Here is a 20,970-nt window from a genome sequence, read left to right on the forward strand (position 1 = left end):
AACTTATTTATTTATTTATTTATTTATGTTTAAAGATTTTATGTATTTATTTGACAGAGAGATCACAAGCAGGCAGAGAGGCAGGCAGAGAGAGAGAAGGAAGCTGACTCCCTGCTGAGCAGAGAGAGAGCCCAATGCGGGCCTCGATCCCAGGACCCTGGGATCATGACCTGAGCAAAAGGCAGAGGCTCTAACCCACTGAGCCACCCAGGCGGCCCATCCCTCCAACATATTTAGAGAGCCAGAAGCAGTGATGGTCATTACCTGATACTTGTGTGGTGCTGTGCCATTCACGAAATGTCTGATGGTTAAACTTGAGTCACAGCCTGATGAGGTAGATGATCTTTTCCTCACTCGAGAGACTGGGAAGCTGGAACCCTGACCTATGACTTGATCACAACAAGCCCCGTCTTGGATGCAGCTGAGCACTGTGTTTCTTCCCAACTCCTGTTTGCAGAGAAGTCAAAGCAAGCAGTTATCGTGTCTTTTTTTTTTTTTTTTTTTTAAGTTTTACTTATTTATTTGACATACAGAGAAAGAATAAGCAGGGGGAATGGCAGGCAGAGGGAGAGGAAGCAGGCTCCCTGCTGAGTTGGGAGCCCGACTGACTGATGCGAGGCTCCATCCCAGAACACCAGGATCATGACCTGAGCCAAAGGTTGGGTGAGATGGTGATGAGATGGATGAGAGTCAGAGTTGGAGGAAGGGAAGAGTTAGGTCCCTGTCTTTTTTTTTTTTTTTTCATCTTTAGAGTAAAATGCATAGTGTCCACTCAGCTGTATCCACACTAAAGGAATGTGAGTCTCTCTCCCTCCTCCCTTCTTTCAGGTGGGTGGGGAGGAAGGAAAAAGAAATAGAGATCGGCAAGAGGATCAGGTCAAAGCTTGAGCATCCTGAACCAAAGCTAAGGTCTGGAGTGATGTCTCAAACTCTAGAGAGGCTTCTGCTACCATGTTAATGGGGGAAAGTACCCAGTGGACTCATTTTGAAGGCCTGTGGTTTTTATAGAAAAATAAATTGAGAGAATAAGGTGATATTGATTCATGTTATGCCTAGAGAGTTTTTTTATAAGAGAAATGAGTCAGTCAAACCATTCCTCAAATGACTTTTTAAATTCTAAGGCAGGAAAAGCTACTTCTAATTAAATGGTTAATGCTTACTCTAACTTGTATATTAATATCACATCAGATTGTGATGCAGTATATTTTGTATTTACATATAGAATATGTTGGAGTCCCTTAAGCAATCATATGGGGTTGAAATGTATGTATATTTAAAAATTATTTCATGGCTGAGACCGTTGTAACAGGGTATATACCCTTAGAGAAGACCCGCGTATTTTCTGGGTTTGATTTCCCTGATCAGTAAAAAAGGAGGGGTTGTAGGAGCCAATCTCTCAGAATCTCTGAGCCATGGAACCTTATTTTGTTATTTCAAATGATGATGAGCTTTGTTATGGTCTGTTTTTACAAGATTTTCTTATGTCTAGAATGTATAGTAAGGCAACGGGAAGTTTTGGAACAGAACCCTTAATTACAACATTATTCTTAAGGGGAACATGGGATCCACTTTATAGTGCCCATTTGAGAAATATTATTGTGGCACCGATCAGGTTTGCTGACATGACGTCACTTTATTGATAGAGTGTCACGCACTTGGGGTGGGCTTGTGTGCTAGGTACACGCGGCGAGATGGCTCCTTCAGTCTGTGTGCTAAAGTAACGCCTACTTCACAGGGCTGCAAAGAGCAAGGTTTAGTGTAATACATAGACGACATTAAGGGGAGTGCCTGGAACACCTGGGGTGTGGCTGGGGTGTCATTGTCCTCATTGTTCTTGATCCTCATAACAACCTGTGATACGAGGTAGGTTTTAGATCCTTCCTGTCATGTGCATGAGTATCAAGTGTGCAGGTGGCTACCCAGAGCTGGGGGGTGGTGGGGGACGGAGGGTGGGGCTGGGCATCTGACGCCGAGTACTGAAGCATACTGTGACCCACACAGGGGACCCTTTGATAAAGCAGTGATCCCATGGGATAGAGCTACCTTTTACTATTCTGGGCTCCGGTTTATCAATAACAATACTCTCTGCTGGTATGGAAAATTTCAACGATATCCAGATTTTTTTAAGTGCCAGATCACACATCATGGGTATGCTTTAATCCCAATTGCATTATTTTTAAAAGGATATTCATATATGCTTCATATGTGTAAAAATTCCTAAAGCAGATTCCTGAGAAATTCCCAACAGTGGTTACCTCTGGGGGATGGGACTAGTGGTCACAAAGAACAAGTCGATTGTTACTATTTATTTTATACCCTTATATACTGTTTGAACTTTTTTTGTCATGAGTTGTCTTTATAAATTAAGCAAAAGGGGCACCTGGGTGGCTCAGTGGGTTAAACATCTGCCTTCTGCTCAGGTCATGATCTTGGAGTCCTGGGAACGGGCTCCGCATCGGGCTCTCTGCTCAATGGGAAGCCTGCTTCCCCCTAACCTCTGCCTGCCTCTCTGCCTACTTGTGATCTCTCTCTTTCTGTCAAATAAATAAACAGAATCTTTAAAATAAATAAATAAATAAAAATAATTTGATTAATTAAAAAAAAACACTTCTAAGCCTTTTGGCTAAGATCAAGTATAAATTTAAAAAAACAACAACACTTTAAAAAGGTAAGGACAGTATCCTAGTCTGCTTGGGCTGCTGTAACAAAGTACCACAGACTGGGTGACTTATAAACAACAGAAATTTATTTCTCATAGCTCTGAAGGCTGCAGGTCTGAGATTGGGATGGAAGCATGGTCAGGCAAGAGTCTTCTTTTGGGAGGAAGACTTCTTGGCTTCCCATGGTAGAAGGGTCTAGGCAACTGTATGGACTCCCCTTTAGAAGGTTACCAATCCCCTTCATGAGGGTTCCGTCCTAGTTAGGTGATCATAGGCCCTACCTCCTAACACGGCGCTGGGCATTAGGATTCCATGTGTGAGTTTTGAAAGGACTCATAAATTCAGATTGTAGCAGAGGGAGAGAAAAGTACCACAATAACCAATCTCTAGAACAATATTTCCCAAACCCAAAAGATCCCCTTCCCCCACTCCAAAAGGCTTTGGGAAAGGAAACCTGGCACACTAGGTCCTGAGCTGGGAGATTCGCAATATATGTTAGTAAACTAAAGATGTGAAAAGCCACCATGAAGAAACCTATATAGAATATTCTTCTTCGATATTCTTTGTTATACCTATTAACATCCTGCAGAATTATATTTCACAGAATATCCATTTTGGAACTGGTATAAAAACTTAAGAAAAGGTAACCTAGCCTTAGGTCAATTCCAAGTGGGAAAATGGTGACGTTCTGCAGGAATTGTGGGTGTCAGAGCTGGTGGTGTCGTGAGGAGACTGGGTCTTAGGTTCAGGCAAACCTGGGTCCAAATTCTGGGTTTTCCATTCCCTACCTGGCCAAGCCCTGCCCAAGTTACCTAACCTGTGAGAGAGGACGAAGGATACCTCCCTCCTAAAGACATTTCAGGATTAAATTAGAGAAGTACCTGGTCTGCAGTCAGTACTCCTCACCCTAGGCTCCATTTCTCCACCTCCTTCTACTGAAATACGGACAGATTTCTGAGGCTCCCTCCACTGACGAAGCTTCCCCCGTCAGGATTTACAGAGGCCAGGCTATCAGGTACCAAGTTCTTGCATCTTCAGTGGGAATCCATTTCTAAAATCTTGATCTCTGGGCACGTATTTCAAGATCATGTCTCTTATACAAGGGAAGATTCACCGACTCTGGGAGACTGTTGAGAATCCTGTTTCTCTAAAAGTTAGAGCCTAAAAGATAGAGAAATTCATTGTCTGAACCACACTCAGGTTTGCCTTGCTCCAGGCCTTTCCAGGCCCTGCACCAAGGTTGCCCCTTGCTCTCATTTCCTGTGCTAAAGTTAAAGCTCACACACGGTGGAAACAAATTTCAGAGTTAAATTTAAAAATATGTGCACTACAGCATTGCCTTTTCACAGTAACCTTTGCACAAAGCTCTTGGAATCTAATTACCCAAGTGTTGTTTGCCTCCCCCCAAATACCTGCGCCTGTGCAGACTGAGTTTAAAGTTCGGGAAGTATTAACAAAAGGAATCAGAAGCAAGATCTCAGGCACAGCCGCTGAAGAATCTCCCTGTCTGTGCCGGGCCTCTCCCTCCTCCTGGGTGTGCCCGCTGGGGAAGGCCAGTGAGTAACCTGCACATTTTTTTTTTTTTTTCATCTTGGCCCTTCCCACCCAGACGAGAGGACGGAGTGGCAGACAGGCAGGCAGACGGCTGTGAGCCCTGTTCAAGCATGCACGGAGCATTCCTCTACCTGCACCCAGGGCCTGGACCCCTCGCCACCCCTACCCCACCCCAGGAAGAGCCAGACCCCCTGCGAGGGACCGGAAGGGGCCTCTGTTCCCAATGGTAAGGGCTGCCAGCAGCAGGAACACTTCATTCATTTGCTCTGCTTTGGTGTTGGCTTTTCTGTTTCCGTTGTGTTTAGATGGGAGAGTTTCTGATGGAATTAAAGGTGTTTTGTTTGGTTGTTTGGTTAGTTCTCAGTGGTCCCAAGACAAAGACATGTCTTCCCACAGCAGGGTTTATCAGAACTTGTAACCTGATAGCGTGGCCTTGAAACAAAACTTAACATACTAATTACTTCTGGTTAGTACAGTTTACCCTTTTGGCCATCTTTAAAAAAAAAAAAAAAGACTTTATTTACCTGATAGGTTTTGAAGGAGGAAAAGTGCTACTGATTGTGGCCATTTTAATACATAGGCACCTCTAACTGAAAAGTAGCTTTTACTCTAGCTTTAAAATAGACCAAGATGATGTTTTGTCTCAAAACAAGCAAACAGAAAACCCTTTCAAAGAGATTTCAGTGTTGAATGAGAAAGATGCTAGCAGAGGGGTTTGATTAAGAGATAACAAGACAGGTCGGTCTAATTAAATATATCTGAACTGGAAGTATTGAAGTAAATCTGTGTGCTCTGGGAAGAAGGAAGTCAGATGTTGGATGTGGGATTCGTGGGGTCTTTAAGGGAGAAAACTGGGACCTTTGTGTAGTGTGTTGAGAGTTTGAGGGAAGCGTTGGAAAGCAAATGGAGCGGGCTGGGAAGCAGGTTTTCTGCGTGGGGCTGGTGCCAAGGACTTCTCCCTCAATGCTGTGGGTGAGAGTAATTCAGAGTAATCAAGTGCTACATTGTTAACAGGCTTCTGAGTTTCAAATATTTATTCTAAACACAAGCAGTTGATTGCACTGAACGTGGGGGAATGAAGCTGCAGCCTCTGGTTCCTGGCGTAGCCTTAACTTTAATACCTGGGGAGACTTCAGGAAAACGGTTGTAGGAAAGATAAAGCTATGTGTAATGTGAATTTGATACTCCACTATTACAGTATGTTTGAGATGGCCCCATTCCTTGAACAGCCACGAGGACTTAAAATGTGGTTACATTAGAGTGGAGATGCTGAGCTAAGGGGTTTCACAGGAGAATGGTGCAGAAACTGGAATAGAAATTGCCCAAAGCCGAGGCACTCCCCTGACACATGTGAAAGTTTGCCTTGTGTCTGGATGTCCCTGCAAATGCATCACGGGTTCATCCTTGGCACTGCTGTGCAGGCAATGTAAGGATGCTCTAGGAAGGGGTGCCTGGATGGCTCAGATGGTTAAGTATCTATTTTCAGCTCAGGTCATGGTCTTGGAATCCTGGGATCTAGCCCCACATCGGGCTCCCAGCTCAGCGGGGAGCCTGCCTTCCCCTCTTCCACTTTCTCTCACTTGCTTGTGCTCTGTCTCTCTGTCTCTCTCTCTCTAACATGAAAAAATAAATTCTTTAAAAAAAAAAAAAAGGATTCTCTAGGAAGAGCAGCCTGTACCTCACATAGCTAGGTTTTTAGAGCAGCATTAAAAAGCACTACTAAAAAGTAGTGTGCAAAGAAGGGTATGAAGTTGTGGGGTGTGTGTGTGTGTGTGTCCAAGTGGGGAGGAGCACGAGCAGGGTGAAGATCCCCTTCTTAGTTCCCTCTTCTGACGTTGTCTTTTTCTGAAAAGAAATCAGTAATTAGGGGCACCTGGGTGGCTCAGTGGGTTAAAGCCTCTGCCTTTAGCTCAGGTCATGATCCCAGAGTCCTGGGATCGAGCCCCACATCGGGCTCTCTGCTCAGTGGGGAGCCTGTTTCCCCCTCTCTCTCCGCCTGCCTCTCTGCCTACTTGTGATCTCTGCCTGTCAAATAAATAAAATCTTTAAAAAAAAAATAAAGAAATCAGTAATTCCTCGTCGTTTCACTATCAGTGTTCCTGTGGTGATAATACTAATAGTTCACTTTCTTACTGCTTTGGTTTCCCCTTAGCTAATTAATCAAAAGCATAGTCTGGCTATAGCCCAATCCACCAGCTCATTAAAAGACCATCCGAAAATGCCACTTACTTTTTTGCCGAGTGAGCAGAAGATGGGGGTGGGAACCCTTCTGGTGATTTCACCTGGAGATGCCGGTTTGTATTTCGTGAGTCTTTTCAGCTGTGATTGACAAACAAACGGAATACACTCCGAGGCGCCCATGGAGTGACCAGCCCCAGCAGCAGTTCTAGCCTTCGGGAGCATTTGCAGTTTGGTTACTACATGTTCGGGGTAGAACACATCGCTGTCCCGGGGGATGCCTGAGCGGCACAGTCAGTTAAGTGTCTGAGTCTTGATTTCGGCTGAGGGTCGTGAGATCGAATCCCGTGTCGGGCTCTGCACCCAGTGAGGAGTCTGCTAGAGATTTTCCCTCTGCCTCTGCCACCTGTGTGGTCACTCTCTCTCTCTCTCTCAAATAAATCTTAAAAAACAAAACAAAACAAAACCAACCAAACCAAACCATCGCTAGTGCTGCCACACCTGCTTGTCTCCCGGATCCAGGGCTCAGTGCTTGGGAATGAAAGACCATTTAGAGAGTGGAGGGTGTTTCCTCCCAGCAATGGCCTGTTTCACGCATTTTCAGAACTTTGTACAATTTCTTTGCAAACTAAATTAAATGCAGTATCTTCTTGAATTTGGCTTTTCTGAGGCATCTTTATGGTGAATTTAGCATTTCTTTCTAGTTCACTGCATTTCACCCACTCCTCTTGCTTAGTCTTTCAGACGGTGACACCAAGCAGAGTGAAAGCTGGCCGTATAAATGGGAACCAAATAGGCACTTAAGACAACCTTGTCTGTGAGCAGCACATGCTTTCTCCTCCTATCCTCCATGTCCCTCCTAAGGAGCTTCCAGGCACTCCCTTTGCTGTCCCGAACCTCACAAGTAGGTGTTTAGAGAATTTTTTTTTTTAAAGATTTTATTTATTTATTTGACAGAGAGAGGGATCACAAGTAGGCAGAGAGGCAGGCAGAGAGAGAGAGGAGGAAGCAGGCTCCCTGCTGAGCAGAGAGCCCGATGCGGGACTCGATCCCAGGACCCTGAGATCATGACCTGAGCCGAAGGCAGCGGCTTAACCCACTGAGCTACCCAGGCGCCCGTGTTTAGAGAATTTAAGTAGAACTAACCCAAAGGTCATAGTAATTTTTCAAAAAAACCAGAAAGCAACCCCTTAGCTGTAGGGATGCTGTAATAACTCCGGCAGCATCCCAGCCAGGCTACATACGTCTCGGGGCGTGGGTCAGGAACGCAGTTATGGACTCAGCCAGTGTCCTTTAAGTGCAGTTCCTAAGTGGCACAGTCAGGCACGGGTGAGTGAAGCAGCTGGTGGCGAGAATATAATTAGTCTCAGCCTATCATCTTCAGTAAGCGCCCGTTTCCTGCTCCTCAGAGCTCTTTACCAGCCTAGTGTGTTATCTTTTTCCTGTAATAGTTCTTACACTTCGGTGCTCCTCATGAGAAGGCTGTGGAGGCCTTTGCAGGATGTAGCCCTGCGGATCATTTGGTCACATTTACCTGTGGGCACATCCTACACCAAGAAGACGCATCACAGAGACACTCGCCCTGAACAAGTCCTTGTAAGGATGGCGTGCCTTCCACATCATCTTTAAAAACCTCAGAGGATGATATGAAATAGTGCTGAGAAGAAATAGATTTATTTGGCTTTCTTTTGAAACTGAGGTCTTGAGGAGTAAGTAAGGTATGTGTATGCAGGCGGGAATGGAAATGAGGAATGTCAGATGAAAGCTCACCTTCAGGAGTGTCTAACTTTTTGCGATTAGGGGAAAACTTTGGCCCATGCTTAGAAATCGTGTTTGGGTTAAGGCAACCTTGTCTCCCTTTGGTTGTATAATAGACTTTGAAACGAGTCTGTTGTGATAAGGACGTTGTAGCTCCCTTTATCAAGAGGTAGAGTCCGTTTACCCAGTCCCTGAATCTGGGCTAGGCCTTGTAGCTTTGGCCAACAAAATATGCTGGAGTGACAATATGCATATGTACCAGTCCCCAGTGTAGCTCTTAAGTGGCCTCACATATGTCTACTTGCTCACCTAGAATCTAGCCCGGTCACCCTATGGACATGCCTGCACTCTGTTGCAGGGGCCCAGAGACCTTTGTCTCCCCACCAGATATGTGACTAAGGCTATCCTTGACTAGCCAGCAGACCTGATGCATGAATGGGCCCAGCAGAGATCACATAAAGTGATCCAAGGACTCAGGAGCAATAATGAGTGCCTACTGTTTGAAGCTACTGAGTTTTGGAATGGTTTGTTATGCTAACAACAACTAATGGATTCATGTGGTTCCCTGGCGGTGGTACCTCTGGGTTCACTCTTTGGTCCATTATCATCATCACAAATGCTCAGTGGAGCTCAGCATAAGAAATGCAGTCCATGCTTGGAGGGGTTCTGTTAGATGCGGGGCATCTGCAGTTCTTGTGATCATCAGCGTTGCTTTGAGACCTTTTAACAACACATGTTGGGTGGCTCAGTCAGCTAAATGTCTGCCTTCTGCTCAGGTCATGGTTCCAGGGCCCTGGGATTGTTGAACAGGGAGCCTGCTTCTCCCTCTCCCTCTGCCACTCCCCCTGCTTGTGCTCTGTCTCTCTTTCAAATAAATAAATAAAATCTTTAAAACAAACGAAAACCCTAACACATGTCTGGGCCTTATGTCAGATTATTCAACTAAATATCTATACATGGGGTTTAGGAATCTAATTCAGAAAGCTCTAATAATGATTGTCTAGGATTGAAAACCAGTGACGTAGTGACCTTGTTAGTCCCTTCCGTTACTGAAAGATGCGGTGATTCCAGCTCTCCTACTTGGGCAAACAACACCGGGTGGTTCTGAGTTCGTTACCGATTTGATGTACTTCATGCCACATCAGTAAACTTTGTAAGCAGCTTTGGGCAATCACACGGACCTGATCTTAGGTGGGGAAATTCACACGTGGAGACTGATGGCTGCATATGTATGTTTACGGTTGCATACCCTGAGCTGAGAACGTGATATAGACTCCCTAAGTAAGTCTTTGCATTGGGGATGTAATAGGACCCTGTTTTGAGAACCTTACAGCCCAATGGGGTCGGGGGGAATCAGAAATCTGTTATTTGTTACATATTAAGAGAAAAAAAAGCAAGCAAGGTTTTGACCCTTAAACTACAGGTGAATTTTTACTATGGTGAGTGTTTCCGTTGTTGCAACAATAACACTACATTATAGACAACCCCAAAGCCTCAGTAGCATACAACAGTGTGTTTTATTAACCCTTCTGTGTGCAGGTTAGAGTGGGGAGAATCCACTGATCCTGGTTTGGCTTTGGGAGTGCCTTTACTCTCTCTCTTTTTTTTTCCTTTAAGGTTTTATTTATTTATTTGACCGAGATCACAAGTAGGCAGAGAGGCAGGCAGAGAGAAAGGAAGGGTAGCAGGCTTCCTGCTGAGCAGAGAGCCCAATTCGGGGCTTGATCCCAGGATCCTGGGATCATGACCTGAGCCAAAGGCAGAGGCTTTAACCCACTGAGCCACATAGGTGCCCCAGGGAGTGCCTTTACTCTTATATGTCCCTCAACCTTTCTATAGGATCAGCTATTAGCTTGGACACATTCTTCTCATGGTGATGGCAGGCATAAAAAAAAGCATAAGCCATGATGAGCAAGCTCAGTTCAGGCTGCTGGTTATGTCATTAATCTGTTAACATCTCTTGGTCAAAGCAGGTCACGTAACCAAATCCATTGTCAAAGGCCAGGGAAATACAGATTTGTAGAGAGAAACTGCCAAGTCAGGATGAAGTCATTTCTTCAGATCGTACAACATGTTTGCTATCATCATTCTTTCTCAGGCAAAAAGAAACCAGTTTCCATCTAGTCAAATCATTTGGGACATTTTCCTAAGTCTTAGCCTACTGCTGCAGGGGTTAAAAGAGATTTGGGTGAATATCCCTTTCTGAGGGCCCATCTCTCCCTGTACTGTTTGGTGAAAGACCTTTAGCCTGTGCCTCTGGTTAAGATAGGAAACTAGTCTTCTTAAATATGATTGAGCTGCTCAGGTATTCTCCAGAAACTATGTTTTACAATGTTACTAAGAATAGCGACAAAATACAGTTTGCATTGAATAATTTGGGTTTGAACTGCGCAAGTCCACACAGGCATGGGTTTTTTATAGTACCGTAAATGTATTTCTCTTCCTTATGATTTTTTTTTCTTTTCTTTTTAAGAATTTATTTATTTCTTTGAGAGTGAGAGAGAGCCACAAGCAGGGGGTGGGGTAGAGGGAGAGGAAGAAGCAGACTCCCCACTGAGCAGGGAGCTTCACATGGGGCTTGAAATCCCAGAACCCTGGGATCAGGACCTGAGCCAAAGGCAGACACAGAACTGAGCCACCCAGGTGCCCCTCTTCCTTCTGATTTTCTTAAGGAAAGATTTATTACCGTTAATCTTATCAGTATGGCTTCTGCACAACAGTTGGCTCTTAGTGGTTAGGTTTTGGGGAGTCAAAAGTTACATGTGGATTTTCAACTCTATGGGGTGTTGGCTCTTCCCTGACTCCTAGGCTCTTCAAGGGTCAACTGTATTTCAGACCACTGTTGTATAGGCATTGCTGTTGATCATTCTGTGCCTTTGGATCTACAGAGTGTATCAGATTTACCTCCGAGGAAACTGAGATACAAAAGATTATGCAAGTTCCACAAAACTGCCTCTTCTAGCCATCTGAGATTAGCAACCTGTCCTGTTGGTTTTTCCACTTTTGCTCCACTGGCTGATCGATGCTGCCTTGTTTCACAAAAAGCATATGAGGATTTCATTACCTAATGAGTTTAGCTTCCTAAGAAACCCCTCCCTCCTAGTACTAATGCTCCATGAGAAATAAAGAAGTCTAGCAGGAAGGTGTTCAGTGCTATAAGATTTCTGCACTACCACGTTGGGAAAGTAAGCTGGATTATGAGTCCTTTCTAAATTCTCTTCCCTAACGTTTCTTTGTTACCATCTTGACCTTAGAAGTAAATTGGGTTGGGGGCTGTTTAGATAGAAGTCCTTGGAGTGTCCTTGTGACTATGCTTCTTTCCTGGGTTCTCTGTGCCCTTACCTGCCACGTCTGTTTCCTAGTCGTTGTTCCGCAATTGCCTGCCGTGCTTCTCTGACAAACAGTGCTATTTCTATTTTATGGGGAAAACCAACTTGATTAAACAACTCATTCAAATTAATGCTTTGTAGGAGGTGTGATATGATGGGAACAGGCATTTCCAGTGGTGTTCTTGTCAGATTAGCACATGCAAACAATCAAATAATGGCAGTGGCCCAGGATATGTAGAGTCTGCTAGAGTTAGTGTATAAGCTGTTATCTTGGATAGGTTGTTTCCATTCTGGCGATGGCTTTGCTGAGAACCTCATGTGGCTCCCATATATGACTAATGCTCCGTAATGTATTGTTATTTGAGCAATGATTTAATATCCTACTCCTCCTCTTGCTCTTCGCCAAGGGCCATGTCTGCGTTGTTTACAGCTGAAAACCTAGGAGCCAGCACAAGCGAATCCAGATAAATAGATACTGAGTGAATGCAGGAGTGAATAAATGCTAGGATTACAATACCCAGGGCCCAAGACAAATTTACAGTTCTCCCCGGGTGATTCTGCCCCCAACAAGGGGCAGTGAAGGGTTAATGTTCTCTTTGGGAGCTGGAAGGATTTGGATATGGATCTCAGCAGAGCTGCTTGAATCACATTCTTTTTGCTACTATAGCAACAGGTTGAGAATTCTGCAGGCTTTGTCGCCTGCCTTCTGCCTACGTTGGAAATGCCTGTGTGCAGGGGACTTCATTGTCTGGGGGACAACTGTTTTTTTTTTTTTTTTCCTATGATGTTTCAATGAAGCAGCTTCTTTGCAGAGACAAAGAGGCCAACACAAAGCAGGGGCTAAGAATCATGGAAAGGCAGAGAGAGAGAGAGAGATCTTGTTTTGACTGGAGGGACATTTCCAATCTTTTGTCTCCCAAAGAGGTGTGAAGTGGTAAAGGATTTGAGTTTTAGTGCTAGTCAAGTCTGTCTCCCTTCTTCATGAGACCTCTCTTCTGAGAGACACCCCCTGGCAGCTATTGGAAACCTTTCTCTTACTATCTTTGTTTAACAAACAGGGTGGTGGTGAAGCTCTTGGATTATTGCCCATGGTGTGTTCACTTCTAAGTTTGGAGCAGCCAGAGTGGACCAGAATGTGGGTTTTCCCCTCTGTATTCTCCAGTCCTTCTAATTCATTCTGTATCTTTGTTGTGAGAAGGAAGGGCAAGCTGACTGAGAGTGAGAAATGGAGGTGTTAGTCATTGTTTGCTGTAGCAGTGTTGGAAAGAGAGGGAGGAAGATGGGGAAGCTGCTCAGGAAAGTTGCTTAGGTGGCGTTAGCTTGCCAGGTGTCACAGGCATTTAAAAACTGCCTAACCTGGGAATTCAGGACTGCTTCTTGGCTGCAGTTAAGCTTAGCATTTAGGGCTAATCATAGTTCCTGTTGGGCTAATGGGTGAAGTCAGTAGACCTTAAATATCACTTTGAATTGATCAGATCGCATCGCTACAGTACTGTTTTCGCGTCTACATCTTGTTTTCACTTTGAACGCAGATGGCGAAATCTGCCTGATTCCCTCTTTGTTCCTGGTTCACAAAAACATTTTGGTCAGAAATATCTGAACATAACCAGTCATTCTGGGGAAGCAGCACTGAGTTCTTTTACTTAAAGTTCAATTTTAGGGCACCTGGGTGGCTCAGTTGGTTATACACCTGATATATACAGGTTATACACCTGTATACACATATACAGTCTTGGTTTCTGCTTATGTCGTGATCCTGAGGTGGTCACATTGAGGCGCTGGGCTCCAGCCTGAGCTTGGATTCTCCCTCTCCCTCCCCCTCCAAAGTGCCCCCTACCCCCATCACCCCTGCCCTGCTCACTTGCACACTCTCTCTTTCTCAAATAAATAAATCCTAAACAAAAATGTAAAAGTTCACTTTTAAAAATATTTTATCCCCAACCCACTACTATTCTTGAGGTATAGTCCTAAGGACTTTCGGCTGGGGGCCAGCGGCCCCGGGGTCTAGTCCTTGCTCCAGTGGCCTCGGGCAGCTCATAGGAGGATCTTACTTCCATTGCCTGTGGAACGAAAGATGTGGATGACACTGTTAACATTTCACTCACGTCTTTCCTGCACACACAGAAAGTGGTACTCCAGTTGTCTGAAAAGTGGGGAAAAAAGCCTTTGCTTTATTGAAGATCATTTACTCTGTAAATGTTCCTGTTCATATTTCTGGTCTCCACTTAAGTGTGGTTTCCTCGGGGAGGCTTCCCTGACCGCTCCCAACCCCCAACCCCTCCCCCGGGGCTAGAATAGAAAGCCAGGCTTAGGCTCCCTGCGAAGTGTGTTCTTTTATTTCATCACACTTAGCACAGTTTGTAATGATTTATTTCTTATGTGGGGGCTGGTGGTTTTTTGTTTTTAGCCATTTTCTCTCTCGTTCTGAGACTGAGGACTCCCGGAGGCAGGCACTCTGTCTGTTTTAGTCACCATGGACTCTGCATAGGAACCGCTCAGTAAACATCTGTTGGAGACTCAGTGGTGCTCCATTAGGCTTCCTGGAGGGAACAGAGATGATTACGTGACAGTCTCTGCCCTTAAGGATCTTCAGCTTTACTTTTCCTGTTTCTCTTCTCTACCATCTCACCCCACACCCAAAATATGCTGCAAGAAATGAAAACAAAAAACCCTGGGCTCTTGTTACTGATCTGATCACGTGACATGCTTCAATTTTCCTTGATTAGACTCCTTGGTCTTTGTGACAGAATCCATGAACGGAAGCCAGGTGCTGGAAAGAACTTATAGGAGATCGTATACCGAATGAAAGTGGTGGGGGAAAAAGGGAAAGAGAGGGGGAGGGAGAAATGAGGAGGACAATACAGCAAGAAGAACACTGAAATTGTGGAGTTCTATCTTTTTCATTAATTTGTAAATGTCCTTTTTCGACTGATGGGCTTTATAAGTAAGGACAGGTTTCTTAAACAATTCTTAAGTGTTGAGTAATGAAAACACAAAAAGTTTGTAACCCCAAGGCACACAAAAGGTTTACTAGTCTCCAGAAATCTCTCTGCTTTAAAAACCTAAACCCGGGGATGCCTGGGTGGCTCAGTTGGTTAAGCAGCTGCCTTCGGCCCAGGTCATGATCCCAGCGTCCTGGGATCGAGTCCCACATCGGGCTCCTTGTTCCGCAGGGAGCCTGCTTCTCCCTCTGACTCTGCCTTCCACTCTGTCTGCCTGTGCTCGCTCTCACTCTCTCTCTCTCTCTTACAAATAAATAAATAAATAATCTTTTAAAAAAAAAAAAAAAAACCTAAACCCGCACAGTTGTGATCAGTACAGGCACTTACACTAGGAAACGAGAGCTAGCCATTGCGTATGTCAGCGGCAAGCCTAGACTCGATGCTGCCGGCAGGGAAAAGCAAGAATTCCTTAGGTTGGAGGTGTGGTGGGGATTCATCAGCCAGGAACAGAAGCCAGGAGGGAAGTTGATTGAATTAGAAAATACAACTCCTTCTGGTATCATGGAGTTTGCAGTTTGTAGGGGAAATGACTTAGGGGAGATTTACTGATTACATTTCTGTAGAAAGCACAAAACTCGTAGCTTTAAAAAGCCAAACAGCTTCAATTTATTTTGAAAACAGAGAGAGAGTATGGACAGTTGAGATAAGGTAAAGTTTCTCTTCTGGTTCCTCTCCTTAGAGAGTTCAGCTTTCACAGCAAAAGACAGCCTTTGCCTGCATAGTTGTCCCAGCTTCCCCTTCTGACCAAAATCCACAGACACAGAGGGTGTCAGTAGCCTGCCTTTATGCTTGGTCTGCTTGGGAGCTTAAACCCCAGCCAGACTATATCCCTCCCAAAGCCATTCCAGGAAGAAAAGAATGACTAAAACAATCACATAATCTCTCTTCTTTATGAAGAGGAAGGAATTTTAGCCAAGAATGCAAGGTGTGCCTGTGGGCTTTGCGCCTACACTGCACAAATCCTACACACACCCAAACCCACACACACGTATGTCCATTCTGCTTTTCACTTAGTGAGGCAGAGACAGTATGGGGTGACATGTTGGCCAAAGACCAGGAGATAACTGTGTTGGGCTGACAAGCAGCCAAGCCATCAGGCTCCTGTGTCCCACTAGACAATGTTAATTGGCCCCTCCTTCATTTACAAAAATACACTCAACAAAGATAGTGTGTGGGAACGTGGTGCTTTCCTGTCTGATACCCCTTTCCGAGTTAGTTCCAGAGAAGGTCTGCTCCGAGCAGTCTCTTGGTTTCCTAGGAACTTGCCCCTTTCTAACAGTTTCACACAATTCTTTACAAAGCAGATCCCTTTGTTTTCAGTGGCAAAGCTCTGCCGCATCTCAGCTCTGCCACTTCCTACCTGTACAGCTTGGGGATGTTATTTAACCTCTCCATGCCTCATTTACTTCGTCTTTATATGGAGTTAATAAGAATGTCTCCCTCATAGGAGCCTTGTGGGAAGCCAGGAAGATCATCTTAGAAAAGTTTTTCTGCACAGTGCCTGGCACATAGTGTGAATTTATAAGTTGTTACTGTTTTTAGTCCATTAAATCGATTTCAGCTTTTTCTCTTCCTCTTTGCCCCTCCAGAGTTAGAAACACCCCTCGACATTGGGTACTTCTCGGTGTCAGGGTTCTGTTCCGGTGTGGGGAGAGGAAAGCAAGAGCGGAGATGGCTGCGTGAGAATGAGGACGGTGGAGACCTGAGCCCGTGTTGTGTACTCCCTCCTGTCCCCTTGTTCTTTCCATTATACCATCCCGGTGTGTACCTGTCAATGGCTAGATACGAAACTAGATGCAGTGCAAGAAGGAATGCACATTCAGCTATGTCTTCCAGGAGGGTCCAGTCTCCCTTTGACCTGTCCTCCAAGTCTGCAACATGTCTTGCTATTTAGCTTAAATTCTAGCTCAAACCTACTCCGTGAATTAACATCTAACACAACAAGCACTCTAGGGATACTGGTGGTACATGTGTATGTAATTATGGAAGACAGGAGTAGTCATTGAACCATTTGGCACGTAGAGGAAAACACTTGCAAAAAATCAAAGAGCAGGTCAGGCATCAAACTTTCTGAGCTTTCCAGTCTGTTGGGACTCATGGGCTCGAGAGGAAGGAATGTAGATCACTGGAGCTGGAAAGAAGGTGTGGGAAAAAGGAGACAGGAGCTCCCCCTGTCCGGCTTCCCTGTGAGAGAGCAGTCATTATGGTGCTTCTGAGCAGCACGGCTGGGACCTGGGCTGCCATAGCCTTGGTCTCCTGACCCACGTGGTACAGAGGAGGCTTAAGCATTCGATAACGTATATAAAGCACGTGGCTTTAAGTGCTGGCATGAAGTAAATACTCAAGAAATATTAGCCATGATGAGCTCACAAATAACACCTGGCTGTTGTGCGGCTGAATGCCGTGGTCTCCCAGGTCAACATAACTTCAGCGTTACCACTCGTTCCTGATGCTGCCTGCCGCTCACGTGTTGACCACGGTTAGCAGGGAGCAGGTGCCCTGTCTGTCTGCAGCTCTGGCTAGTCTCCACAGTTTGTAAGTTGGAATTAAATGTGCCATTTTGAGGGTTCAGAGGTCTGTTCCATCATTACTGTAGATGGTAAGAAAGAGCCCATCACAGGCAGGCTCGTCGCTCGTGGGGCAGATGGCTCTCGGGGGATGACTGCAGGACGGCACTGTGTGTATGTTTATATTTAACAGGAATTCGTATTTTATTATTTCTTTCATTTGTCCCATCAGAGCAATGTCTTATTCTTCATTCATTCTGGCAAAAGTAGGGTGGCTTTCATTGCTGTCTTTCACATTAAAAAAAAAAGTGGAAGAATGGATATAAATTACAGAGTTTTAAACACTAGACTACTTCAGCGTTCTCTGATCCAACCCCTGCACTTTCCAGATGTGGAAATTGAGGCACAAAGGTGTTCAATGAATTCTCTGAGTGCCAGAGGGACAGGTCTTCCTGCCCTAATTCAGGGTCCCCTGTGTGTGTCTTTTGGTTTATTGCCCTTCCAAAGTGACCATGGATATGAAACGATTTGAGAGCCATAGTTTTTGAAATGTAAAGGTCTGGAGGCTTCTCAAACAAGGCAATAACACCTTTGACCCAGTCTCTTCCTGTCTTTGGCACATTATCCCTGACTCGCCACAGGAAATACACATCTATTATGCGAAAGAGGCAATGAGGACAGAACGAACAGTTCCTGTTTTTCCCCTCGATACACATGATCAAAACAGATTCAGATTCAAAACAAAACAAAAATACCTGGTCCATAGGATTGATTGAAGGACCATTTCATCATCTGTTGAAAAACCAGCCTCTGTGGGATCTCATCCTCTAGCTCTGTAATTCCAAGAAAAGGTCAGATCTGCAGAGCACAAGACCTGAATATTTATGAATAGATTTTTTCTATAGATTGGTTATATATGGTTATATATATATATATATTTATTTATTGCTTGGTCTATATGATTGGTTAAGTGAGTTTTAATTTTTTTTTTTAAATTTTTATTAACATATAATGTATTATTGCCCCAGCGGTGCAGGACTGTGTATCATCAGGCTTCCACAACTAAGCAAAATTTTAAGATATGTGTAGATAAAACAAGAAGGTATGGAGAAAATATTTGGAGAAAATATGCATTCAAGATATAATAGCAGTTATTCAAAACCAAGATTCAACAAATTGTAGAATTATCCAGACTAGATGAAGTTTTTCTCTTGATCCATAGATTATCTTCTTAGCAGTTTAGATGCAACATTTGGCTTTTCTTTCTTTGTTTAAAGCCAATAATTACTTATTAATCAAGCAACTGCTACGTGTCAGACACTATAATGATGCTTTTCATGAGATCTCATTTAATTTGCATAGTACCATGAGGTAGGTGTGATTTTTCTCATTTTGTTGATAAGGACCCTAAGTGGTCAAGGTAACCAGATTTTGGGGTGTTTGATGAACTATTCTGTTCCCTTGGAAGTAGGTTTTAGGCAAATACCAAGGAAAGACCGGTAATCCAGTGCTGAACCAAATAAAGCTTGACTGTCCGAAGACCAGCCTATTGTACCTGGCTAGCACCATCCCAGAAGCCTGCCCTCTGAATTTTGAAGTTGCAGCCCATTAAAGGAGCCATTCTGTCCCTGACCCTCCCACAGTCCCTTAGCATCTATGTCCATGGGTAAAAGATGTTCTCTCAGTGAATCTGGTTTCTTTTGAGCACTTCTGTTGCGTCTGTCAGTCTTTCAATTTTCCCTGCACCAATAGCTACCCCTTCTCCATGGGCCTCTTTATGGGCTTTGTAGGGATGGGTTCAAAATTAGAGCATGAGTGTTATCTCGTCGGACACCAAGAGGCACATCTGTGCATTAATGCTCCAACTTTAGTACCTAGACTCTATGATTGTGTTTTGGTCTTAGAATCCTTTTAAAAATAATTCCTGGGTCTGAAAATTAAATACAAATATACATACATCCATAAAAATAATTTCTGGGTCTGAGCTGGGTGGCATAAGTCCAGAGACTTCGCAAGTCTTGTCACTCCCTAATGGTAATGCTTAAATTCTGTAAACTTTTTTTGTGAAGCCCTTTCAGAACCAATTTACATTTGACAGACAGAAACCATTCTCCTTCCTTAGTCACAATAATAAAAGCTAAAGATATAATAGCTTCACGTACAGTATCTCATTTACCAGCCACACCCGTCTGAAAGACTGTTAGTTCCTTCTTATGTATAAGGAAACTGAGACACAAGTAGACTTTCTTGTGTTCAAGATCCCAAACCAGGATGTGTCAGAGTATAGATTGCTCTAACTCCGAAGTGTTGTGTGCCCCCCCCCACTTTTTTTTTTTTTTTTTTTTTTTTTTAAGATTTTATTTATTTGGGTGCCTGGGTGGCTTAGTGAGTTAAAGCCTCTGCCTTTGGCTCAGGTCATGATCCCAGGGTCCTGGGATAGAGCCCTGCATTGGGCTCTCTGCTCAGCAGGGAGCCTGCTTCCTCCTCTCTCTCTCTCTCTCTCTGCCTGCTTCTCTGTGATTTCCGTCTGTCAAATAAATAAAATCTTTAAAAAATATAAAGATTTTATTTATTTATTTGCGAGAAAGAGAGAGAGCACAAGCAGAGGAGGGGCAGAGGCAGAGGGAGAAGCAAGCTCTCCGCTGAGCAGGCAGCCCAACACAGGGCTCGATCCCAGGACCACGGGCCCATGACCCAAGCCAAAGGGAGACGCCGAACCAACCCAGCCACCCCAGGTTCCCCTGTGTTGTCCCTTTATTTAAAAGAAAATGTATTTACAGAAATTTACTCATCAGGCTGACTGAGTTTTTGAATGTTTTCGAGCAGTCAAACCCAATCAGCTTTAAGGAATGAAGATTCACCACGACTAAGGTCATGCTGAAGGAAACAGCATAGTTTCTAAAAACACTTCCGAAAACTGTAATCCAGAAATGCCCAATATTACAATCGTATCAATGAAATATGTGTATGACTTGCTAGTTCAGACTCATTTGGAGGTTTAATTTGTTTGTTTTTTCTTTTAAAAATCACATTAATGTTGGCCTGTGCTCTTATTTTGTGAAACATGAAGGGTCTGAACACATAATCATTGAGATGATTCCCCAAACACCCTTCCAGTTAAAAGAGTGTCTCTATAGATTGTCACCTCCTTCCCTCATGCTGCCTATTCAGGATAATTTAATTTTTAAAAAAGTGCTCCTTATTTAAATAATAATGTACACAATATATCATTTGCTCTTCCCCTTAAATGATCAGTACTCATTATTTTAGCCATCAGCAATAAAAAGGCAGTAATTATCATGTTTGGGCACAGCTGCAGAGCTGTCTTTGCTGGGTACTTTGTTAAGGGGTTAATGCTCTATTGTACCTTTTTATTGTCTGCTTTATTGGAGAATGTGCAGTTTTAGCTAGATTTCCCCTTCTTCATTTCCCTAGGAGCCAATGAGTTGGAAATGCCATTGTTTTTCCTAATGTGAGTGTCCTGGCAGAACGAGTCCCGGCATATCAGGAAACTCCGAGTTTTTAAAGATGATCCTTCGGTCGTGAAAGGGTGAGGACTGCGTTTCAAGAAGGCGAAATGACTTGTTCGCACAGTGTGACGTCAAGCTGCCCTTTCGTGCTTAGCGCCAAATATAAAAATAGATGTGACTATAGAGAGAGTAAATGAACAAACCAGTGGGATTCTTTGGTTGTGAGCAACAGAAATAGACTCTGGTTGATTAGACATTTTTATTGGAAGGATATGGAGGAGCCGAGGGGAAGGGTGTTCTCACAGAACTGAAGGAAAAAGGAAGAACTGAAGAGATCAAGCTGAAAAGCCGTGCTCAGAAAGCACGGGAGAACAGAATTTGGGTCTCCGGTAGAGATTCTCAGATGGTTTCTTCTCGTGCTATCAACCATTTTCAGTTTCATTTTCATTTCCTAAAGAGTAAAATTCCAAAGAAAGAGCTTTGTGATGGCCTAGATGAGCTCGTATGACTTT

At 44.0% G+C, this 20,970-nt stretch overlaps 1 protein-coding gene across 2 annotated transcripts in view; it reads left to right on the top strand.

Annotated features, from left to right (window-relative positions):
- The window catches only part of STON2 (stonin 2), a 156,010-nt gene that overhangs the window by 87,758 nt on the left and 47,282 nt on the right, over positions 1 to 20,970 (top strand). Inside the window, exon 5 of one of the 2 annotated variants that reach the window (XM_059182622.1) lies at positions 4,270 to 4,440. The exons of the other annotated variant lie outside the window; for it this stretch is intronic. Coding sequence (XP_059038605.1) covers positions 4,270 to 4,440 — 171 coding nt within the window. The remainder of the gene's footprint in view (positions 1 to 4,269; positions 4,441 to 20,970) is intronic. 2 annotated transcript variants of the gene reach the window in all.

The sequence above is a fragment of the Mustela lutreola genome, chromosome 7 (assembly GCF_030435805.1).
Source record: "Mustela lutreola isolate mMusLut2 chromosome 7, mMusLut2.pri, whole genome shotgun sequence".
NCBI classification, from domain to species: Eukaryota; Metazoa; Chordata; class Mammalia; order Carnivora; family Mustelidae; genus Mustela; species Mustela lutreola.